General features: G+C 57.6%; 3 protein-coding genes across 3 annotated transcripts in view; 2 read left to right on the top strand and 1 right to left on the bottom strand.

Moving 5' to 3' along the window:
- LOC110588074 (coronin-7) overlaps positions 1–5,833 on the top strand; it is a 57,911-nt gene extending 52,078 nt beyond the window's left edge. The window contains exons 16-28 of the mRNA XM_021698364.2: positions 275–450; positions 973–1,081; positions 1,188–1,274; positions 1,356–1,498; positions 1,576–1,680; positions 1,737–1,822; positions 2,647–2,788; positions 2,870–2,959; positions 3,479–3,595; positions 3,864–3,999; positions 4,391–4,482; positions 5,020–5,106; positions 5,218–5,833. Of these exons, the coding sequence (XP_021554039.2) occupies positions 275–450; positions 973–1,081; positions 1,188–1,274; positions 1,356–1,498; positions 1,576–1,680; positions 1,737–1,822; positions 2,647–2,788; positions 2,870–2,959; positions 3,479–3,595; positions 3,864–3,999; positions 4,391–4,482; positions 5,020–5,106; positions 5,218–5,223 (1,376 nt within the window). The 3' untranslated portion in view covers positions 5,224–5,833. The remainder of the gene's footprint in view (positions 1–274; positions 451–972; positions 1,082–1,187; positions 1,275–1,355; positions 1,499–1,575; positions 1,681–1,736; positions 1,823–2,646; positions 2,789–2,869; positions 2,960–3,478; positions 3,596–3,863; positions 4,000–4,390; positions 4,483–5,019; positions 5,107–5,217) is intronic.
- A 1,833-nt stretch (positions 5,834–7,666) lies between these two features.
- On the top strand, positions 7,667–14,997 carry PAM16 (presequence translocase associated motor 16). The gene is made up of 5 exons (XM_021698367.1): positions 7,667–7,751; positions 12,680–12,764; positions 13,775–13,911; positions 14,323–14,388; positions 14,832–14,997. Exons 1-5 carry the CDS (start codon positions 7,749–7,751, stop codon positions 14,916–14,918), a joined length of 378 nt encoding a protein of 125 aa, XP_021554042.1. The 5' UTR covers positions 7,667–7,748; the 3' UTR covers positions 14,919–14,997.
- Positions 14,998–17,477: 2,480 nt separating this feature from the next.
- Positions 17,478–22,038, bottom strand: GLIS2 (GLIS family zinc finger 2). Its single transcript, XM_021698170.2, has 6 exons — positions 21,724–22,038; positions 20,732–20,904; positions 19,834–20,010; positions 19,619–19,752; positions 19,403–19,521; positions 17,478–18,475 (listed from the first exon to the last, which is right to left on the bottom strand). The coding sequence occupies exons 1-6, from the start codon at positions 21,893–21,895 to the stop codon at positions 17,676–17,678; spliced, it is 1,575 nt and encodes a 524-aa protein (XP_021553845.1). The 5' UTR covers positions 21,896–22,038; the 3' UTR covers positions 17,478–17,675.
- Between the last annotated feature and the right edge of the window lie 1,176 nt (positions 22,039–23,214).

Below are 23,214 nucleotides of genomic sequence, written 5' to 3'. Positions count from 1 at the left end.
CCTGTCTCTGTCCACTGCCTCTCCCAGTGGGGTCACCTGTCCTTGTGGGATGAGGTGAGTCTCAAGTAAGAGGGCAGCCTGGATGTTCCCTGGAGCCCTGGCCTTGCAAGTCCCCTTCCCAGGCGTAGTTGTGGGCGTAGTTCTGGGTGAGTTGTATTGGCAGAGGCTGGGGCACGGGCCGTGCACCCTGCAGTGAGGGGAGCAGGCAGCCTGGACTTAGGGCAGGCAGGCAGGAAGGGCATCCGCATGTGGCTCTGTCCCTGCCGCCCGCCAGGCCCCAGTTCCAAGTTCCGCCATGCTCAGGGCGCCGTCCTGCACCGAGACAGCCACATCACCAACCTCAAGGGACTCAATCTCACCACGCCTGGCGAGAGTGACGGATTCTGTGCCAACCAGCTACGCGTGGCCGTGCCCTTGCTCAGCAATGGTGGGCAGGTGGCTGTGCTTGAGGTGAGGGATCCTACCCACCACGGTGCCCCCAGGGCCCTGCAGGAAGCTAAGGGCATTGGGTACCCACACCAGCTCACACTCTCTGAGCACAGACCATGTTCCAGGCACCCACCTGGCATCCCCTTTAATCCCCTCCACTGTCCCACAGGGACACCACTCTTATCCCCATTTTACAGATGGAAGAGAGCAGTGAGGCACAGAGAGGTTTAGTGACCTGTCGGGTCACACAGCCGTGTAAGTGGTAGAGCTGGGGTTCGAACCCAGGCTGCCTGGGCCTCAAGTCTGAGCTCTTTCCACCACTCCATGCTGCCTCCCCCCCCCACACTTTCTGGGACTTCACAGTTGGCACTTGGGGCTTAGAGCACAAGATGGCTGAGGCAGACAGAGAGCTTGGGCCTCCCAGCAGTGGGGCATCAGCTGCAGAGGGTGGGAGCCCAGGCACGCTGCTTGCCATGCAGACCCTGGGGACTGAGCTGTCCTGCCTGTTACTGATGGGCCTCTGCCGGATGATGCCTCCCACAGCTACAGAAGCCTGGCCGCCTGCCCGACACAGCACTGCCCACGCTGCAGAATGGGGCAGCTGTGACGGATCTGGCTTGGGACCCCTTTGACCCCTACCGCCTTGCTGTTGGTAAGGAGGCTGGGCGCTAGGTTCACAGGAGGGCCCAGGGGTCTTAATGCAGGTAGGGGGAGCCTGGAGGTCTCGGGCACAGTAGTGATGAGCCTGCACTCTGCAGGTGGGGAGGATGCCAGGATCCGACTGTGGCGGGTGCCCCCAGAGGGCCTGCAGGAGGTGCTCACAACACCTGAGGCTGTGCTCACAGGTCAGTTGGGCCCAGGGTGGGAGCTGGGAGACGGGCGGTGACTCCTGAGGGGCTCAACATTACCCCATGCCTCACCCCAAGGCCACACAGAGAAGATCTACTCTCTGCGCTTCCACCCACTGGCAGCCGATGTGCTGGCCTCCTCTTCCTATGACCTTACCATTCGGATCTGGGACCTTCAGGCCAGAGCCGAGCGGCTGAGGCTGCAGGGCCACCGGGACCAGGTAGTACATGTGTGGGGGCAGGGACCCAGCCGCAGGCCCAGAGGCTGCCTCTCATATCTATCTGCACCCGCCTCCAGATCTTCAGCCTGGCTTGGAGTCCTGATGGACGGCATCTGGCCACTGTCTGCAGGGACGGGTACTTGCGGGTCTATGAGCCCCGGGGTGGCCCTGAGCCCCTGCAGGTGAGCAGGATGCACTGGGGGATGGCTGTTGGGCCTCACGTGCTGTATCCCAACAGGAAGGCCCAGGGCCTGAGGGGGCCCGTGGAGCCCGTGTTGTCTGGGTCTGTGATGGTCACTGTCTGCTGGTGTCTGGTTTTGACAGGTAAGGACTCGGGGACCACCATCCCCATCTCCATACTTAAGCAGCTAGTTGTGTCCTCCTTCCCCAGACACACATACACCTGTTAGGCATCAGAAGCTGTCCCTGCTACTCACTAATTGGATGGATGGCTGGATGCATGCATGCATGCATGGGTGGGTGGGTGCATGGGTGGGTGGATGGTGGGTTGGTGGGTAGGTTGGTAGATGGATGGGAGGGAGGGAGGTGAGGAGGAAGAATGAGTCAACTGGGAACCAGAGGGATGAGAGCCACGCCCTGCTGCCTGGAGCCCATGCCTGGTGGGGACCAGGTAAAGAGCATGAAACAACCAAGCCTACTGGAGAGGTCCAAGGGTTGGGTATTTGGCACTTTGGAGGAAGGATCAGGAAGGGCCTCCTAAGGGAGATGTCATCTGAACTGAGCCACAAAGGAGCTGGTAACTAGAAACCCAGAGGAGAGGGCATTCAAGTCTGGATGGAAAGGCCCGGAAGCTGACCAGCCTGGCTGGAGCAGAGGATGAGAAGCAGAGTGTGGGGAGATAAGTCCAGACTACAGGTCACAGTCCTGGCCACGAGACCAGTGCTGGTGTTAGGACTGTGCTGAGGAGGGTCAGGGGCAGCAGACTGAGTAGTAGTCGGGGATGAGGATGTTGCATGATACAGGGCCGGTAGTTCTGAGAGCTGGATCAGAATGGACAGAGGCACTCTTCAGCTCCGAAGCCCTCAGGGCCCCCAGCCTGACAAGGCCAGGTTGCTTGCTGGAGTCCTTGCCCTAACCCAGGCCCCTGCAGCTCTAAGGACCTGCTTCTCCCTGGATCTCCCTTGCAGCCGAAGTGAGCGTCAGCTACTCCTATACCCCACCGAGGCCCTGGCCGGTGGTCCTTTGGCAGTGCTGGGGCTGGACGTGGCTCCCTCGACCCTGCTTCCCAGCTATGACCCAGACACCAGCCTGGTGCTACTCACGGGCAAGGTGGGCTGGGGTGTGCATGTGGGGAGGTGGGGAGGAAGGCAGCTTTAGCTGGCCGCCTCACTCTCACCACTCCCGTCTCAGGGCGACACCCGCGTGTTCCTGTACGAGCTGCTCCCCGAGGCTCCTTTCTTCCTAGAGTGCAATAGCTTCACGTCCCCGGATCCCCACAAGGTGAGCCCAGGGTTGCTCCCTGGTCCTCCTTGATGTGTGGGAACAGGGCTCCCACGCCCTCTCCTGGCCAGATGGGGAAGTGCAGGGGCCTGTGGGGTCAGCAGGTCACTGGGCCAGGGTGTGCCCGTGTTAAACTCCATTATTAAAAATTAAACCATAAAGTCTTAAGTTATATGAGCCTACAAATAAATTATATTAAGAGCCAGGGCAGTAAACATCCAGGGTATCACTTCTTAATTATTTTAGCTGATAATACTGTTATTTGTGCTGTCGAGCTTACCTCTTATATCCATGGGATCCATCAGTGGAAATGTTCTATGGTGCTGCCACACGCATCTCCCCAGCTCTGCATTGAACAAGTTATGTTGGTAGCATGAAATCTCCAAAGAAAGAGGCTATAATCAGGGCTACCGATCAGGGCATCTTTCCGCCAGAGAGCTCCACGGTTCGGGGACACGCCGTAGTTCTGGCGCTCCGTGAGGGCCCAGGTGTCAGCTCAGAATCCCCTGTTCTCCCCAGGGCTTCATTCTCTTGCCCAAGACAGAGTGTGACGTGCGGGAAGTAGAGTTTGCCCGATGCCTACGGCTTCGCCAGACCTCCCTGGAGCCTGTTGCTTTCCGGCTACCCCGAGTCAGGGTGAGGTTGGGGGCCCAGCACCCCAAACACCTAGTCTCCCTTCCCAGCCCCCATCAGGGGCTTTGGGGCCTGGCTGACCCTGTCACCAAACGGTCCCATTTCAGTGCTCTTTGGGGCACCTGTACCCCTTACTCTGCTGAGATTCTGAAACTGGCAGAAACCCCAGCCCTGGGTCCTGGGTCTTACCTTACCCCCTTCCCAAGGGATGCTGGTGTGCCCTGGGCCTCTGGTAGGTGCCTCAGGGTAGCTCCTTTCTCCTTCCCTACAGAAAGAGTTCTTCCAGGATGATGTTTTCCCAGACACAGCCTTGAGCTGGGAGCCGGTGCTCAGTGCCAGCGCCTGGCTGGGAGGTGCTAATGGGCAGCCCCAGCTTATCAGCCTGCAGCCTGCCGGCATGACCCCAGGTAGGATGAGGAACTGGGGGGTGGTGAGTAGGAAGCCCGGGAGTGGGTAGGGATTGGAGAAAGGGGCAAGATCCCCCGTTCCTGCTGGCACACAGAAACCTCCGGCACTCCCGAGGATTTGCATTTCCAGGCTCAGACTCTGAGCCTTTTGAGGGCAGGGCCCAGGGTCTGTGTTTCCACCACATTTCCCACCCCTGACATGCACGCATGTGTGCGCGCACACTGCCGGGTGCCCACGACAGGCCTTGTGAACAGAGGGTGGAGTAGCTGTTGTCACCCCCTCTGGGGTCTCTGCCACAAGATTCCCTTGGGAATGGTGCCGAAGGGTTGGGCAAGGAGTCCACACTGGGGGGATTCGCTGATGTCCGATGCTGTCGCTCCCCCACCCCAGTAAGCCAGGCCCCCCGTGAAGCCCCTGCCCGACGGGTCCCACCCTCAGCACTCTACCTGGAAGAGAAGTCAGACCAGCAAAAGAAGGAGGAGGTAGGCCCGGGAGGCGGTTGGTCACTGTGGCATGCACAGGGTCCTGGCGGCACATGGTGATTGCCCTCCAGTTCTCTAGTCCAAGCCAGGCTGGGGTAGGAGCCAGGGTCTCCCCTCCCCTGTCTCGGTTGGGCAGCTTGTTGGGGAGACCTTCCAGAGCCCTGAAGCTGACCAATGGGGCACAGGACTCAGGAAGCCAGGGAAGGGCAGAAAGAGGCCTCCCTCCCGCCTGGCCCAATGCAAACAGAGCCAAGGGTTTGGGACCCAAGTGCGTTTTGACCCTGGTGCACATTTGAGCGTCTGAGGCAATGTGCGGAGACAGCTGCCCTGTGACCCCAGTGCTGCGTGTCCGTGTGCCTCGGGAGCCCTGATCTCTGCTGAGTGGCTCTTCCTGTGAAAACCATCCACTTTGTCAGGGCTCTGATGAACATGGCTCTTCACAAGCGTGACGGGGTTCAAACTGTGAGGTCCTGTGGTCCTGGGCTTAGAAGTCCTATCCTATTGCCTTCCCACCTCTTCTCCTGTCCACTCTCCTAGCTGCTAAATGCCATGGTGGCCAAGCTGGGGAACCGGGAGGACCCGCTCCCCCAGGACTCCTTTGAAGGTGTGGACGAGGACGAGTGGGTGAGTAGATAAGAGGGCCCTGGCATCCCCTCCCTCCCTCCCTCCCTCACCCTGTAGCCCACGTCACCCTGCTTCCCCAGACCTCTCATCCCCCTCGGTTTATCTCCCCAGGACTAGCCTGCCCACCACTACCTCTAGCCTCACCGGCCACTGCCACCTCCTAGAACCGCCTGGTGTGGTGCCCCCTGCACACCTCACTTCTCACCCTCAAACTGGAAGATGCCTCCTGGCCCTGGCACACCTTGTCCCAAAAGCTCTGGCTTCCTCTGGGCCTTGGGCACTTCTGTGGCCTCTGGGCCCCGCTGCAACTCCTGTGGATTGTCTGCACCTCTGCTTTCTGTGGGACTGGCTGCTTCTCCGCTGCCTGCTAGCATGTGGAACCAGGGGCGTGGCAGTGGGGTGGGGTGGGGTGGGAGTGGGGGTCAGTGGCACGCCCCTGGGCTAGTCCCAGCCTGGGCTGGCTTCGCCCAGCACCTTCAGTTGTTACACGCCATCCCATCTTGCCTGCTGGCCCACTTCTAGTCAAGAGCCTTGGGGGCTGGCCCCCTGCCAGGCCATTTGGAGCAGCATCAGTCTCAGGGGCCAGGGACCAGCTGCCCTCCTCCTCAGGTTTGAAACCAGTAGAAGGGGGCATTACAGAGCTGATGGCCCAATCAAGGGGGGTGTGAACCCCTCAGTGACTGGCCTGAATATACCCTGGATGTTTTCAGCAATTAAACTTTTCTAAGCTGGCCACCTCTTGTGCTGCTATGGTCTTTTGGCTGACTGGAAGGGGAAGGGGACAGGAGGATGGGTGAGGGCATTTTGGCTCTGGTTCCCCCTTGTCCCAGGTCTCACTTCACTCCTGAGTCCTTTTCAGCTGCTATGAGTTCATTCATTCATCCAGCACATAGACAGTGCTCTGGATGGTAGACACAGTAATGAACAGGAGAGACAAGGCCTCTTGAGGCACTTGTTATAGTCTTCCTGTGCCGGGGAGCCAGCCAGACCGTGTGCAAGTAAGCAAACCGTGAAGAAAGCTGTAAAGAAGACAAAATAGGGGCACCTGGCTTGTTCAGCTGGTAGCGCATGCAACTCTTGATCTCAGGGTAGTAAGTTCAGCATGCCCCATGTTGGGCATAGAGATTACTTAATTACACTTGATCTTAGCCAAAAGGCTGAGAAGCGATGAGATTACTTAATTAAAAAAAGATGACAAATTATGTGAAAAGGGAGCAGCTGAGATGCAGGGAGAGCAGGGTGTTCAGTCTGAGGGGCGACCTTTAAGATGAGAGCTGAGACCTGAAGGCCACAGAGCCGCAAGAAGAACATTTCAGACAAAAGGAAGGGCGGCCACTGCACTGAGGGAAGAAAGAATTTGGAGTGTTGGAGGAAAGGGCAGTGGTCCAAAACATAGTCCAAGGCAGCCTGACTTAACATTCACTCAGCAATCACATGTCGAGTATCTTCCCTGTGCCAGCCACCTGTCCAAGAGTGGAGAAAAAAGAAAAGTCCTGTCCACCAGGAATCCACATTCTAGTGGAAAGGAACAGGTTATAAACAATGAACATAAAATAAATGAATTAAAATAATATGGCAGAAGGTGATAAGTAAGAACTCTGGGGGGAAAAAATAGAAGGGACTGAGAGCCAGACATACAAAAAAGCCACATACAGTACAATTCCACTTTCATGAGCTGTTCAGAACAGACTAATCCAGGGGCGCCTGGATGGCTCCATTGGTTAAGCGGCTGCCTTCGACTCAGGTCATGATCCCAGGGTCCTGGGATCAAGTCCTGCATCAGGCTTTTTGCTCATTGGGGAGCCTGCTTCTCCCTCTCCCTCTGCCATTCCTTCCCCTCACTTGTGCTCTCTGGCTCTCTCTCTCTGTCAAATAAATAAATACAATCTAAAAAAAAAAAAAAAGGAACAGACAAAAGCTTAGTGGTCACCAGGAGCTGGGGGAAGGGCAGTGATTGTTAATGGGTAGGGAAGTTTTTGGGGGGTTGATGAAAATGTTCTGGTGTTCTAGTGGTGATGGTTGCACAACTCTGTAAATACACTAAACACTGAATTGTGCACTTTAAAATAGTGAACTTTATCTCAATAAAGCTGTTACTAAAACAAAAGAATACAGGGCAAGTTGCAGCATTGGTAGGAGAGCAGGGTGGGCCTCATTGAGAAGGTGATACTTGAGCAAGAACTTGGAGGAGAGAGTGAGATCTTCCCAGGCAGAAGGAACCTAGAAGGAAACCCGTTTTGAGGTTTCCTGTTTTCTTACATATTTTTGAGACTTTGGCATCCTACTCATGTTCGTGGGGTGTTGTAGGTTTATTACATATCTTTTAGTACCAAATATTTTGGCAAAATGAAGGGAAGAAATTGCCCCGCATTTGACAGATGCATTTATTCTGTTGCATCTAGCGCAGCAGGATAAACGTGAGGGACACCTTGGGTCCTGTCGACCAGAGGCCGACTCCGCCTCTGACTCCGCCCAGTGATTACATCACGACACACCCCGCCCCCTGGAGGGAACAGTGCGCATGCCTAGCGCGGCGTCACGCACGCGCTCTCTCCCTTGACCTCTGACCCGCCGGCCGCCCTTTAGTTGGAGCGGCGGGGCCAGGAAGCCGGAGCCCGAGACCCCGGGGCGGAGCGGCCACCATGGTGAGCCCCGGGTAGGGCGCTGCTGGGAGGAAGGGAGGCCGTTTCGGGGCCGGGGCGGCGAGCTCCGGCCGGGCTGCGGGCGCCGCGCACCGCCTGCGTGCCCGGCGGGAAGCGGGGTCCGGGGGCGTCGCGCCGGGAGGACTGCGGCGGGCGCTGTCGGCCCCGGGGCCACGGAGAACCGCTTGACCGGAAGGCAGGGCGGGCGTAGCCGGCCGGAAAATACGCGGCAGAGGCGGTCGCCATGTGCGCACAGCCCCCGCGGGAGGCCAGGGCCGGCCCGGGAGCCCCTGCGCGGGCCCGCAGCTAGTTGATGGTGTCGCCTGTTATTCTCCGTTTTGAAAGCTGACGAAACGGGCTGCGAGACTTTGCCAAGGAAGTAGCACACCTGGGGCTTGACCAGGCCCCGCGACACCGAAAGCTGAGCGTTTCTGCGGTACCATTGGCACCTGGAGCCGGTTCACAGACCTGGGCCACACTGGCTGCAACAAGTCTCTTGGGGACCCTTTAAAAAATGCTGCGTCCTGAGCTCTATCCCCAGAGATTCTAGAAGTTCCCCCAAGTGATTGAGGCAGTCGGTTTGGGGAGCCACTTCTTAACCAATGATAAGGATAACGTAACAGCTTGCAAGTGCCAGGCCCTGAGCTGAGGGCTTAGTGGATTTTTTCATTTAATGCTTAAGAAATTCGTACTGTCCTTGTCCCCATTTCACTGAGAAGGACCCTGAATTTCGGGGAGTTTGATTCCTTCAGGGTCACTTCAGTGGTTTCAGAGACAAGTTGAGTCCGGTCGCTGCCGTTTTTTTGAGGACCTACAATGAACCCTTGAACCGGGTCCCTCTCATGCATTCCTGTGTGTAACTCTGAGCCACCCTCAAGAGCCAAGTAAAATGCTGCTCTGGAGGAGTTTGTATCCTAAAGGAAGAATCGGGCAAGTCTGTAAAATAGGACAGCATATTAATAGGAAAAGATAGTGTTCTAGAAAAGTTTCACTGGGGTGGGGAGCGGTACCGTTTTGAAGGATGTTGGGTTTTGACAGAGCATCAGAGTAGTGGGGAGGACATTCAAGGTTAATGGGTATCGTTTTGGGGGGGTGATGAAAACGTTCTGGAACTAGTAATATTCTGTACTTTTTAGTGTATTTACAGAGTTTGTGAATACGCTAAAATCACTGAGTACTTGAGAAGAGTGACCTGTATGGTGTGTGAATTGGGAGACATTGGGGTAAAACAAGTAAGAGAGCTAGCTGATTTAGAAGTAGATGATAGGGCTGCAGGGCGGAGAGAGGTGAGGGGAGAGAAAACCAGAGAAGTCGTTTGTAGCCAGACAGAGCTGAGAATGTCAGGCCGAGAAGTGGACTGATTTTGCAGGCAGTGGAGAGTTGTGTGTGTTGGGGGATGGCCGAGCCCTCCAGCAGAGGGAGCGGTAGCAACAGGAATTTGGAAACCCTGTCTGGGAGCATAGAGTTTTTGCAGATGGTGACCTGGTTGTCACATTCATTCAAATACCAGTCGGGCTCCCATGCCAGCCGTAGGCAGGGCCCCCAGGCATACCATGATCCTGACTGCCCTCCTGCCTCGTTGTGATGCCAGCGGCTGTTTGCAGGGGCTCTGGGTGAACAAAGCCCCCCCTCCTATCTCAGCACCTCCTTGAGAAGGGGGTTAGTCTCAGTGGCAGTCTCTGCCCACTGACCCAAGAGCCTGGAACTGGGCTTTGAAGGGAACATTACACATGGGTCTGTCTGAAAGCAGGTTCCTTTCTTTATGCGCTTAACATGAGATAAGCCACGTTCCTGAGTGTCCCCTAATGCTTGCCTGTGCTCTTCTGCCCCAGCTGCAGAGCTTTGGTCCTCAGATGAGAAAGCCTGTGTGTCATCCACAATGGGTCCCAGGCTTGGCGGTCTGTGGCTCTGACCTCTGCTCCTTGACTGGCAGCTTGGCCTGTGTTGGATGCCGTTGTTCTTGTCTAGGGTCTTCAGGCCCAAGTGTCAGTCAGTGGACTATGGAATGTTTTGGGACTTTCTAGGAGAGGCCTCAGCCAGTGGCTGTCTTCTTCATCACTTCTTGTCACTGGCAGAACTCTGAGCATAGCTGATCCACACGTGGCACTGGGTACTGAATAGGTGGATGATCTCTAGACAAGCAGGATCTGGTCCAGAAGCAAAGGCAGCTGTTGGGCCACTTTGAACCTGCTGCTGACTGCCCGGTTGGTTTTATGTGGATTGCCTCCTGAGGACTTTGCAGCCCCCCAAGAGGAAGATACTGTTTTCCCCGTTTTGCAGATAAGAAAAGTGAGGTTCAGAGAGGTTGAATTATTTGCTCAGGGCCACACAGCTAACAAGAAGACAAGCCAGGAGTCCAGATTATAGCTCCAAAGCAGTCCTCTCCCTCCTCTTCCACACTGCTTCTCACTGCCCTTGGCATGTCACCTGGCTTTTTGCAGGCTTCTCCCCTGAGGAATCAGCAGATATGTCAGATGAGTTGCCTTATTGGGAAAAGCTCTGTTACTCCATAGTGTCTGACCGTTGTCAAGCTTTGTGAAACAAAGACGTGTAATAAATGAAAAGCAACATTTATTGAGCACCGACTGTATCATCAGATTTTGTGTCAAGCATTTTGCAAGCATTATCTCATTGAATCCCTGACAGTCCTATTGTTGGCCACATTTCACAGGTGAGGGAACAGGCTGAGGGAACCTGAGAGCTTGAGCCAGGCGCGCAGCTGGGATTCGCATACAGGTGATCCCAAAGCTCGCCTGTATGACCACACGCCATACTTCCTCCCCTGGGGAGGCCTCCGACAGGAACCTTTGTGGACCAGCCAGGCAGCTCCCTTGGCCATCCGGGGTGGCCTTTGAAACCGCAGGCTACTCCAGCCTGTGGGGCAGCCATGGACCTCTGGCGGTGGGAATGACGGGCCACCAGGCCACGGTGGTTTGAAGCCTGCAGCGGTGGCTGGGGGCGCTGCGCAGTTACACTCTACATTCTTAATGTTCATTACTGAGCAGCAGCCAGCGCTGCTGAGAAGTCCGTGGGCAGGAAGGGCAGAGCAGTGGGGCCGCCCTCGGGTGTGTGGCAGCAGATGCACAGACGGTCTGAGGCCCGAAGGGTGTGCAGGCCCGCGGAACCCTCTGAAATCACCTACTGGCCTGTAAGCCTCTCCATACCTCACACAAGACCAGCACCCCATTTGGAAACCTCCTGTCCCACTTGGGAGGGGCTTTGGGCACGGAGGGGGAAGTTGGGCAACTTCCTGACCTGCAGTACATCTATTATTTGTCTTGACACCCGCAGCACAGCTGGCTGCAGCCCCGCCCCATCCCTTTGATCACTGGGGCCAGTCTTCGCTGAGCTTTGCTTTCTGGTGTGAAATCCAGGACTTAATGAAATTTCTACTTGTGAAATCCAAACCCACTTCCATTTATTAATTACTGCTAATGTCCCAGAACAAACATCCCACCCTGCCCATAAGGGCAGGTTCATTGGAAGCCAAACCAGGCCAGTTCTGGAGTCCAGATTCCACTGGAATCTGATGAGCCCTTCTTTGGCCTCTGGGTTGGGTCCTTGATCCTTGTCAGGTTGCTCAGTTGCCCTCCCTGCAGGATCCTGTGTGGGGTGGGCAGCCTGGAGATGCCATGGCTAATAGCACCGATTTGGGGTTTCCTGCCCACCTTCCCCTTGAGTACTAGCCCTGTCCTCAGGCTGATCATTAAACCTCCCTGTGCCTTGGTGTCTTGAGTTTTTGGGTTAAATGGCACAGTAACTAGAATGTGATTGGCACAGTGACTGGCACCCAGGCTCAGTTGATACTTATTGACTGATGGAACATCTAACAACAAACAAGAGCAAAGAAGAGAAAGGGAAACCACTGGGTTGTGCCTGTGAGCAGTGTCGACCTGCAGTGAGTGCTCTCCAGGTCCTCTGCACACCCTCATTTGTACCATTGCACGCACCAGGCCATTTCCATATGTGCTGTCAGTATGTAATCTTTTCCCAATCGGGTCTGTACAGTCTCCTATCTCAGCCACCTTCTCAGTCTTATCTCTAATGACTTTACAAGTCCCCTGTGCTTTTGGCTGCTCCCAGGACAACCTTTACACTTTCTCCTCTTGGACTCGCCGTGGTCCCTGTGCCTAGAAAGCCCCAGTACTCCCATTGTGATTCTGCCTGCCCTCAAAATCCAGCCCAGTAGAAATATCTTTTCCCAGAGTTTCCATCTCATACTGAGGCTTCCCTCCATTGCCTTTCTTCACTCCTGGGCATGCTTCATGAGACTGTCACTCCGTGGTGCATTGAACTACGCCGTCTCGGGGTAGAAAACCGTGCTGCGCCACTGTAGACGCTTTCCCTGCCGGGCCAGGTCAGTGTGAGGAGCTCTGAGGGCATGGCTGGCTTCTGTGTATCCTTGTAGGCCGGGTGCTGAGCAGAGCTTAGCTGACTCTGCATGTGTTTGAACCAGTGGAGGAACTGGTGGCCAGTCCTGCTCTCCCTCAGCAGTTGGCCCTTGGTATCTTTGTCTGAATGACCCCCTACTGGGCTTTTTGCTGCCTGAAGGTGGAGAGTCTTGTTCACTTTTGTTGTGTTGATTGGAATGGTGGTGAATAATCTTGGGAGAATTGAGGTGGCTCCAGGCTCCCTGAGTTTCCCTGCTGGTTGAACAAAGGTGGGAGCTGCCAGTCTCAGAAGCACAGAAGGCCTGGGATGGCAGGGTGAATTAATGGTCTGGGACCAGCCCCTGGTCCTGGATCTAGGCCATAGTATTGCTTCTGAAGCCACCTGGAGCAGAGGCTCTTTATCAGGGCACTTTGGAAGGAGCTGCCTGTGCCTGCTGCTTGTGCTTCATTACCTCAGAGACCTGGCCACTTGGCAGCCTTTTCCAGGGTCCCATCTCTGGAGAATGCAGCCTGCTAACCAGGTACCTGCTTTGTCCACAGGCCAAATACCTGGCCCAGATCATTGTGATGGGGGTGCAGGTGGTGGGCAGGGCCTTTGCCCGGGCCCTGCGGCAGGAGTTTGCAGGTAAGCCTGAGCCCCTGGCTCCCCCTGGGCTGGGGATTCCTTTCCTATCTATGGCCGTTCACCTTGGGCCCATAGTGAATGCAGGGACCCTCTGGCAGCCTGGGGCATTTCCCGGGGGTGGGGGACATCGTTGGACTTTGGGACATTCTCATGAAAGGGAAGCCGGTTGACATGAACATGGAGGCAGGAGTTGGCAAGCTGGTTCACCTGGCAACCTGTTTTTGTAAATAAAGTTTTAGTGGAACACAGCCATACCCTCTGGTTGCTTACAAGGCAGAGTCAAGTAATTACAACACAGACTTTAATTGTTCTGCAAAGCCTAAAATATTTACTCTTTGACCCTTTAAGAAAAAGCTTAATGGGGTGCCTGGGTGGCTCAGTCGGTTAAGCGTCTGCCTTCGGCTCAGGTCATGATCTCAGGGTCCTGGGATCGAGCCCCGCTTTGGGCTCCCTGCTCTGCAGGAAGCCTGCTTCTCTCTCTGCCCCTCACCCTGCTTGTGTTCCCTCTCTCGCTGTCTCTCTCTCTCTGTCAATTAAATAAATGAATAAAATCTTTAAAAAAAAAAAAGCTTGATGGCTCCTGATTCTAGGGCCATTGAAAGGGAAGAGGTCACCTGAACCACCTGCTTTGTGGCCTAGGTAGCTGGTGGGCAGCCAGGTCTCAACTGAGCTGTTACTGCCTCTTCCTACCTATAGCTTCATCCTACTTCCCATTGTAGCCTCAAGCTCCCCAACTTGCTGTCACTTCGGATGAGGGGGTAGGGGAGAGAAGAGGGACATCTCATGGTCTTGGGGACCAGAACCTGCCCCTGTCCTCCAGTGGGGTCAGTCCTCACTTCATATGTTCCCCATCCAGTCCCCCAAAAAAACCCACTCCTGGAGAAGGGATGCCCCTGGTCCCTGCGCGTGTCTTCTCCCATGCCACCTGGTGGGCTGAGCTGCCCACGTGGAAGGCCCAGGGGAACCTTTGGGCCGCTGAGGCCTGAGCACTCACCCCGGTATCCACACAGCCAGCCGGGCCGCAGCTGATGCTCGAGGACGTGCTGGACACCAGTCTGCAGCTGCCTCCAACCTGTCTGGCCTCAGCCTCCAGGAGGCCCAGCAGATTCTCAATGTCTCCAAGCTGAGCCCCGAGGAGATCCAGAAGGTGAGACTACCAGGCTGGCTCTAAGACCGGTCTTGCCTGGGCAGACCAGAATGGCAGGCTGAGGGGTCAGGCCACCAGGATCAGGAGGAGTGAGGGTGGCCTGGCGGAAAGAGGCAGGTGTGGAGGCTGTGGCTGCACCCAGCTTGGACTCCCAAGTTGTGGGAGCTGCTTGTCACTCCTTCGTTTCTAGGCCTGAGGCCAGCGGTGGCAGAGACAGAGCCCCTTCCCCCCGTGGGCACCTGTCCACTTCTCTGTCCTCGAGCAGTGACAGTGGCTTCCGGGGTTGCACAGTGGGACACGCGGGGCATCAGGGTTGAACCCGTTGGCTTTCCTTCTTTGTCATTTCCTAGCTTCCCCTGCCTCTGTAACCCCGAGACCACACACCCTCTCACCGTCTCCCCTCCCCTGCAGAACTACGAACACCTATTCAAGGTGAATGATAAATCCGTGGGTGGCTCCTTCTACCTGCAGTCCAAGGTGAGTGCTCTTTGATGCTGGGAGGGGGGCAAGCCAAGGCGCCTCTTCTCACTGGGGATCCTTCATTCCTAGGCAGTTCAGAACTTGGCAGGCAGGAAGGTGTGCCGGGCCCTTCCTTGATGCCCCAGCCTCAGGGAGGCCCCCCTGAACTGCCATTCCTTCAGCTTCACAGGGCCTGGCTGGTTGGGCTGAATTGGCTTGGGCCCCGTGTCACCCTGGACAGTGGCCCTCCCCGCAGCCATGGCTTTGAGGGAACAGGACCACTAGCTGGTGGACAGTGGTGTGTGCCTGGGCCTTGTCCCCCTGGGAATGCTGGGCACTGGTAAAGGGGGCACTTGTGTTTCCCAGGCTGTTAGCTCAGACCTGCCCACTGCTCTTCGGAGTCTGGGAAGGGAGAGGCCCATCCCACTCACTGCCCTGCCTGGTTCTAACTCCCTCGCCAGGTGGTCCGAGCCTGGGAGCGCCTGCAGGAGGAGCTCAGGATCCAGGCCCAGGAGAACAGAGAGAAGGAACAGATGCCCAAAACGTGACCACTCAGCTCGTCCTACTGCACCCTGCCCACCTCCTCTAATTTATAGTTTGGTAATAAATGTCTTCTCCGCATTTCTCAGTGCACACATCCAGATTCCAGCAGGTGAGCCGCTCTTCCTGCCAGCGGGGAAGGGGGAGGCAGCGGCACTGCATCCCTTTTAACACGCCCTTGACACCCCGCAGGGCTGGGGTGGGTGAGGTTGGCCAGGAGCCAGCCAGTCCATCCCTGCCCGCTGAGCTGCCCCGGACCGGCTGCAGCCACTCCTGCCCTCACGGCCCCCACACCAGGCCCCTCCTGCAGCCTCACCGTCCTCAGGTCTCCCTTACCCTTCCCACCGGATACAGAGCCCTGCGCCCCCAGCTCTGCCACAGGCCGCCTTTCCCCGAGCTGGGTTTCGCTCTAGCATCTCTGGAATCTGGGTGGAATGCTCCAGTGTGGCCGGGAAAGAGAAGCCTTCGCCAGACTCTCGTTGGACTGAGGCCAGGGAGTTGTGTCTCCCCCAGAGCAAAGGTGCTCACCAAAGTCACAGCAGGTAGTAGCAGGGTGAGGACCTGAACCCATGATGCTTCGTCCAGAATCTTCCATCTCTGCCCCCTCGGCACCCGCCCCCACCTAGCAGCAGACCTGGCAGTTGTGGCAGCCCCCGGGTTGGAAGGAAGCCCTGGAACAGGGCCTCTGAGTGCCGCATTCTGGGGGTGGGTGACCCATACCAGGCACAGGACGGTTGGGGTTCTCGAGCAGGGTGGCTCCGCTCACGGCACAGCCAAGACAGAAACCATCTTTGCAACTGACTTTTATTGTTTCTTTATAAACTTCCTCTCACATGGAGGAATATATTGTTATAGTCATTAGCTTATCTCTTTTTTTTCTTTTTTAAACTCTATGCTAACAGCAATGGAGCCAAGAGGAGGAAAAACATAAGCTACGATAGAAAGGCACTTAGAACCTGTTAAAATACTGATATCCTGGAATGTGCAACAACAAACCCACAACAACAACACATATACCAGCCCTTCCGAGCTTGGTCTATCACCGAGTCACATGCTGAGCTAATGTCGCCTTCCAGTGCCCTGTTCCTCTGCTCCCTGGGCTTGAGTCTCAGAGCCCTCACCCCCAACTGGGGACTTAAGGCCTGGGTCCTGGGTGGGGCCCGAAGAAAGGAGACCAGCTCCCTCCTGCTCTGCTCACAGCCCCTTCAAGGGGCAGAGCCAGCACCGCCAGGCTCTGTCGGGGCAGGCCCGGGCAGGGTGACCCCTCTAGGAGAGAGGGGCAGTCCAGGCAACGGTGAAGGCCGCAGGGCTGCTGACGACCCCACTGCTGGCCTGCAGCTCCCTGTCTTACAGCAGGGGAAATGGAGTGCTTGGTCGTGTGGCCAAGGCGCCAGGAGTCCTGACTGCGGGGGCCAGCGCCTCCCAGATGGCACCAGGCCACCTCCAGGGAGGGAACAGCGAGGGCTCAGGGTGAGGGGAAGCATAATGCTGCGGCCCCAGAGCCTGGTGGAACTGGGCAGTGGGTGGTGGGGCACGTGGACACTGGCATCCTTAGCTTATTCTGGCCCGTGCCATGGGGCAGGTGGTGGGCAGGGGTTGGGGACACCTCTAGGACAGGCTGACCAGGGGAATGCCAAAGCAAACAGCCATGTCGTAAACCCAGGCTCCTTCCTCCAGCTTCCCCTTCCCAGGCAGAGGGCTTGGGCCCTCCCACGGCCATCCTTGTTTGCTTCACCCCCCAAGCCCAGGGCTTTCAGTCCATGGCCTCTGGAAAGCTCCCATGCCCAGCCCTGGCCTGGAGCCCTCCCTCCCCTGTGTGCTGGCTGTGACTTGGCACCCCCAGAATGGGAGCTGTGTCCCAGCCTGGGGTTGTCCCCAGCCAGCCTCCCACCTCCTGACACCCTGCAAGCCACCGTAGTCCCTTGTGCAGAGTGGCACCGCCCCAGGCCAGGCCCTGCCCCACCTGTTCCCTGAGCCAAGCGAGGGCCCAGGGTCCTGGCATCTCCCCTCCTCGCTCAGGGTTCCACTGCCCACACTCCCGGGGCTCCCTGAAAATAGAGGGAGAAGGCCCAGCAGCGAAGGGGCAGGTGAGCGGTCACAGTCCCCTCACTTGGGAGAGCATCCGGCCCAGAGAGGGGCCAACCCTCAGGTAGTGCTGGCTGTTTTTGGACGGGCTAGTGGGGGGGGGGGGGCAGCTGGCAGAGCGGGCCTCCCTCTCTGAGTTTGGAGGCGCCTTGTCATAGGGATAAGGTGGCTTCTTCCTGTGGCTTTGCCTGCGTCTGTCTTGCTCTCCCTCTGGAGGGTGGGCCAGAGGGAAAGGGGTCCAAGAAGCCCCCAGAGTAGGGGCCCAGAGAGGCTAGGCAGGACGGGGACATGGCTGGCAGGTGGGCAAGGCAGGGAGGGAGGGCGCCCTACCCAGGCTGGCAACTGGTTGAGGGAGTCACAGGGCGGGTGGGGGGGCTACTGAGGGCTAGGTGGAGGACAGGGCAGGGGGAGGGCCAGAGGTGAGTGAGGCCTCAGCACCCAGGAGCACGGCTCTCCCTGGCTGGCAGGACCAGCTCCCCTCCAGAGCCTGGGACACCACCATTGACCTTCTAGCACCATCCTTGCTGCCCAGCTTGTCTGGGGCTGGGTCCGCCTGGGGGACACAGGGCGGGCCCCGGGGGCAGGAGGACATTATTGCTATTTCGCAGAAGAGTTTCCGTTCGTCGGGGCAGGGCCGGGAGCTGCTAGCTGGGCTGCGGGTAGCCATCCTGCAGGCGGGTTCAGTTCACCACGGCTGGCTTGAGCAGCACGGAGCCCGGCGGGATGACCACCCAACCAGGAGCGAGTGCCTCTGGGCTGCTGGCTGCTGAGTTGACACCCGTGGACAGGTCCAGCACGGTGCCTGGCAGCAGGGGGAGTCCGTCAGGGCTTGGCCGGGAGCGGCTGCTCTCAGTCCTCTCCAGGGGCGTCTTGCGGCCCTCCATGCCCAGAGACCTGGCTGGCACTGCCCCACGCCCCTTCTCCCCCTCTGCCTTGCCGCCAGCGGAGCCAGCGAGGAGGGAGACCACAGGCAGGCCCAGTCCACCAGCCCCAAAGGGTGAGGGCAGCAGCGGGTTCTTGGCCAGATTGAGGGGCAAGACGGGGCCCGGCAGCCCGGGGCCCATGCCCCCCGCTCCCCCACCGCCCCCACCATTGCCGCAGGCCAGGGCACTGAGGTCAAGGGGGCCAGGGGCCAGGGGCAGGGGCAGGCCAGGCAGGCCGGGGCCTCCAAAAAGGGCAGCAGGGTTGGGGATGATGATCTGGGCTCCGCTGACATAGGGGCCGCCGTCGGGGGTGGGCAGCGGTGGTTTGGGGGGTGGGCGCAGTTGCAGGAGCTCTTGCTGCTCGTGAGACACGAAGTGGCCATGGGCCTTGATGTGCTTGCGCAGCGAGCTGGGGTCTGTGTAGCGCTTGTGGCAGCCGGGCATCTTGCAGTAGTAGGGCTTGTCTACGTAGTGTGTGCGTGTGTGCTTGAAGCGGTCGCTCGAGTTGGAGTAGCGCTTGCTGCAGCCCTCGTAGGGGCAGACATAGGGCTTCTCACCTGCGGGGTGGAGCGGGGCATGAGGGGCCTCTCTGCAGCCCGGGCTCCTAGCCCCAGCCCCACCCCGGGCCGCCCCAGGCCCCTCACCCTGGACCAAGATCCCCCTGCGATCACGGACTGTCTGATGTGGGGGATGGTGTTCCCAGCACCCGGCACGAGATCTGATCCCAGGTGGGGACAGCGGGGCACAGCCACTGAGAAGCCCACCCGGTCACCCCCTGCTCTGCTCTGGCCTGACTGTGTGCCTCTGGCCTCAGTCCTGTGCTCCAGATTGGGGATGACAGCGACCACTTCAACAGGCAGGACCACAAATCTGCTTACATACTTCCGGGAAGCCCCTGCTGGGAGGGGGCCCACAGTATGCACTGCAGGAATGCCCGCTCCGCTGTATTTGGTCCTGGTGCAGCAAAATGCCTCCAGACTGACTAAATGTCTGGTAGCCACTCTCGGTGCACCTTTGAAGTGTGGCTGGCCCACACTGACATGTGCTGCGAGTGAGGGGAAACATACTCCCCAGACTGTGATTCCAGGCTTTGCACAAGATTAATTCCAGCGTCTCACTGATCGCTTTTTAATATATCGGATTCAAGAAAATATGTATTACAATTCATTTCACCTATTCCTTTGTCCTTTCTTTAATGCGGCAATTTGGATTTTTTTTTTTTTTTTGCGATTAGGAAATTTAAATTAGGTGTGTGGCTCTGTCACCAGAGCTGGCCCCACCGTGTGCCGAGCACAGCGAGGTACAAGCACGCGCCTTACAGGCGGCATCTGTCGGTTGATCACACGACAGCGGTGCTGATGCCACGCAGGGAGATGTGTCCATGCTCCAGGAGTGGATACTGAGGGGTGCCCCCCAGAAGTGGCACTCGAGAAGGGACGCGTCCCTCACCTCTCCGCCGCCCAGCCCCCTGGCCGGCTGCTCACCTGTGTGCGAGCGGTTGTGGATCTTCAGATTCTCCAGGCGAGAGAAGCTCTTGCTGCAGGTGGGGCAGCGGTGTGGCTTCTCATTGGTGTGTGTGCGGATGTGGATGAGCATCTTGTACCTGCTCCAGGGAGGGCACAGGGGAGCTCGACGCAGCTCGCCGGACACCCGAGCCCCCCCCCCCCGCCCTCCTCGAGCCCCCCACCGCCCTCCCTCACCTGGCATTGAAGCCTCGGCCATGGCGGGCACAGCCCTCCCAGTGACAGCAGTACCCTGCGTCCTTCTCAGGCTTGACATGGTAGTCATTGACGTGATCCACCAGGTCTTGCAGGAGCTCGAAGAGCTGGTTACACTGTGGGGCCGGGGAGGGTTCTGAGTCTTCATGGGGCCGCCCACCCCGGCCCTGGCCCCCCGTTCCTGGCCCCCCACTCACCTTGGCCCAGCGACACACCAGCTGTTTGGGCAGGGGGAGCTCTGGTGAGAGGCACTTGTCCTTGGGGGCGGTGAGGAAGGAGGAAGCAGGCAGGTGCAGGGCCCCCCCGGAGCCTAGAGGCAGGAAGAACTGGAAGGAACTAGGGACGCCATCTAGATAGCGCAGTGGCTGGAAGTCCTAGGGGACAGCGGGGCAGAGCGGGTCAGTGCTCCCCGCTGGGCCAGGAGGCCCACACCCCCTCTGTCTCCTCCTGTGGCAGGTTGAGTTGTCCCAGTCCCAACCCCCTGTACCTGTGGGTGTAACCCTAGTTGGAAATACGGTCTCTGCACATGCAATCAACTTAAGAAGAAGTCATACTGGGAGTGCCTGGGTGGCTCAGTCTGCTAAGTGTCTGACTCTTGATTTCAGCTCAGGATATGATCTCAGGGTCGTGAGATCAAACCCGGCTTCGGCTCCACACTGGGCATAGAGCCGGCTTTTAAGATTCTCTCCCTCTCCCTCTGCCCCCACCCCTGCTCTCTCTCTCCCTCAAAAAAAAAAAAGTCATGGGGTTGGGGAGAACTAAATCCAGTGATGGATGTCTTCATAAAAGAAAGGGAGATTTGAACTCAGAGATACATGGAGGCAGGAAGGCAAGGTGGCACCAGGGGTAGAGATTGGAATGACACTGCTACGAGACAGGGGATGCTGGGAGCCACCAGAAGCTGGAAAGAAGTGAGGAAAGATTCTTGCCCAGAGCCTTCGGAGGGAGCACAGCCCTGTCAATACCTTGACTTCAGACTTTCGCTTCCAGAACTATGTCAGAATAATACATTTCTGTTGTTCTAAGCCACCCAGTTTATGGTCTTTTCCAGGAAACCAATACACCTCTTTTCCAGAACCCGCACTCCCTCCTTACCGGGGCAGTGGGCACTGCAGGCAGGTCCCCGTTGCCCTGGCGCTCAGGGGACAGGGAGCTGCTGCCATTGGGGGAATCCAGCCCAGACGGCGGTGACAAGCTGAGGTCCACCAGGGGGGCCGCCGAAAAGCGTCCCTCTACCTTCTCGGGGAACTTGGGGTTCAGCAGGAAGCCTAAGGGAGAAGCACTATTCAGGGGTGCTGGAGCTGGGAGTCCTCCGAATCCTGAAAGCAGATACCAGCCACACCCCCAGACCACTCTGGGACCCCAAGCATCTGAGCAGCAGCCTGCACAAGTGACAAATGGAACCTTTGCCACCATGAGAGCTCAGCCGTTGGGTAAGACAGGGAGTGGAAAGTACCCACTGAACAGGAACTTGAAGCCAGGCTCCTGGCTTGCTGTCACCCTGGCAGGTAGGGACCTTTTTGACTTTCTGACTTTTCCTGGGCCCTTCCTGCCTCGCTGCGCCCTTCTGTAACAGGAGGGGTTTGGGCCAGGCTGCTTCCAGAGCCTTCTAGCTCAGACATGGTGGGTCTGGTTTTCAGGGTCCAGAGGAGGCAGAGTGGAAGTCCTGAGCCCCAAGCACCTGCTGAGAGGCACTTGCTGGGCTCAGTCCCCAGTCTGCACGGACCTGACTGACCAGCCACGCTGCCTCAATGCCCAGGAGTTGGGTCACAGGGCCTCGGTCACCGCTTGTGAATCCCCTGCTCCCCCTTACCAGCGCCTCCATGTCCTCCCCGAGGCCTAGTTTGAATCCTGGCTCTGCTGGGCCAGCTTCATGAACGGGGCAGGTCAGTTGCCTCCCCCCAGGGACAAGGTCACCTCCAGAGACAAACTGCTGGGAGGATAAATGGACAGAGCTCTAGCTCTAAGCTGAAAGCTGCAAGGGGCTTGCTTACATCCTCGGGGACACACCTTGGACGTTCTTCCCATTGCCACGGCTCCATCAGGGCCTGAGACCCCCCCACCCCCCCCTGCCCGGGGTGCTGTACCTGAGGGCGGGGAGCCCGGAGAGCCCGGGGTGGGGCTGTCACCCACCAGGCCGAGGTCCCTGTGCAGAGCCCGGTGCCGGACCACACTCAGCGTCCTCTCCCGCTTTTCTCTCGCCGCACGGAGCTTGGTGATGCTCAGCTTCAGGTCGAGCGGTTCGTCCAAGGAGTGCATGGTGATGGGGGGCTGGTCGGAGGTGGCTGCAGGCAGTGGGGAGCTCCCAAGCTGGTATTCAGGCAGGAACCTGGGGGAGGACAGGAGCTGTGCTGTGACACTGTGACCTCAGGCTTCTCAGGCTGCACCCACGGAAGCCGCCAGGAGAGGGTGTGCGGCAGCATGAGCGCTGTCTCCTTGGGAAGGGGGACCCTCTGGCTCTGGCCCCGGGTCACGTGAGGAGCGCCAAACACCTACTAAGAGCTTCTACATCCACTGCCCTCAAGTCTTTTCTGGAGGCAAAGCTCAGAGAGTCCATTTTGCCACGAAACTGAGTTTTAGAGACACTGCCTCAGGTCACAGAGCTAAGAAGTGGCAGAGCTACCAGCTTCAAAGCCAGATCTCCCTGGAACTGGTCAGCCAAGTCCCAAAGGTCATTTCTGACCAAGTGGAAAGTCGTGCTCGGGATCACATGCCTGGTTTGAGCCTGAGGACCCAAAATCAGACCAAAAGAGCAACGAGTGTCTTCCAAGGTAGCCATTAGTGGTTCTCAGCTACTGATCACCAAGGGCTCGCTGTGTCGGGCTTCCCAGGCAGCTGTGGTCACCTGCAAGGGAAGGAGGCTGCGACCTTGCCTCAGGCGAGCTGTGCAGAGCCTGGCCCAAGGGATGGGGGTGCAGGCAGGGGGCCTTGCCTCCCAGGTGAGGCCCAGAAGAGAGGTGCCCATAGGCCCGGGGAGTCAGAGGGGTCTGGGCTGCCACCAGGGGGCAGCTGGGGACTGTGGCCCAGCCAGGCCGGCCAGGGACAGGGTTGGAGGGAAGTGGACCAGCTCTGGTGGTTAATGAAATATATGTATACATCATTTTTTTTCAGTGGTGATGATATTCTTTTATTACAAGTTCTCATGCTGGTATTTTCATGGTTCCTTAACACTTCTCAATGGTGTGAGTTTCTTCACATTCAAATGACCCAAGAGCAAGATCAACTATTCCAAACTCAAACTTTTTCCAGGGGCAACCTTTCCACATGTGGTCAAAGTGTATCTTTGCATTTGCTAATTGAGATGATTACACCCTGAAAATCTACCCGATAAACAAGCCAACACCATGAGATAGTCCATGTCATTCACCAAATCCACGTTTTCATAATTTAAAACAGAACACCCCTGTAACCACCACATGGTAAATGATCATACATCTCAGCTGTGTGTGCGCGCACACGCGTACGCGCGCACGTGCCTCCCGTGTATGCAGAGCTGCTTCATGGAGCCGGAAGGAGGAAGACAGCCCTTATGTCCCCACTCATCTTTTTTCCAGGCCATGCACCTCAGCAACATTATA

This window comes from Neomonachus schauinslandi, chromosome 5 (genome assembly GCF_002201575.2).
Source record: "Neomonachus schauinslandi chromosome 5, ASM220157v2, whole genome shotgun sequence".
Classification (NCBI taxonomy): Eukaryota; Metazoa; Chordata; class Mammalia; order Carnivora; family Phocidae; genus Neomonachus; species Neomonachus schauinslandi.
This window is presented reverse-complemented; position numbering and strand designations above follow the sequence as displayed.

Excerpts from the sequence above, each read along its gene's own strand:
- PAM16 (XM_021698367.1), top strand. Across the intron at positions 12,765-13,774 it reads CCTGCGGCAGGAGTTTGCAG|CCAGCCGGGCCGCAGCTGAT; the intron begins GTAAGCCTGAGC and ends GTATCCACACAG. Across the intron at positions 14,389-14,831 it reads CCTTCTACCTGCAGTCCAAG|GTGGTCCGAGCCTGGGAGCG; the intron begins GTGAGTGCTCTT and ends CTCCCTCGCCAG.
- GLIS2 (XM_021698170.2), bottom strand. The coding sequence starts at position 21,895 with ATGCACTCCTTGGACGAACCGCTCGACCTGAAGCTGAGCATCACCAAG. Across the intron at positions 19,522-19,618 it reads GGCCGAGGCTTCAATGCCAG|GTACAAGATGCTCATCCACA; the intron begins GTGAGGGAGGGC and ends TCCCTGGAGCAG. Across the intron at positions 18,476-19,402 it reads CCACAACCGCTCGCACACAG|GTGAGAAGCCCTATGTCTGC; the intron begins GTGAGCAGCCGG and ends TCCACCCCGCAG.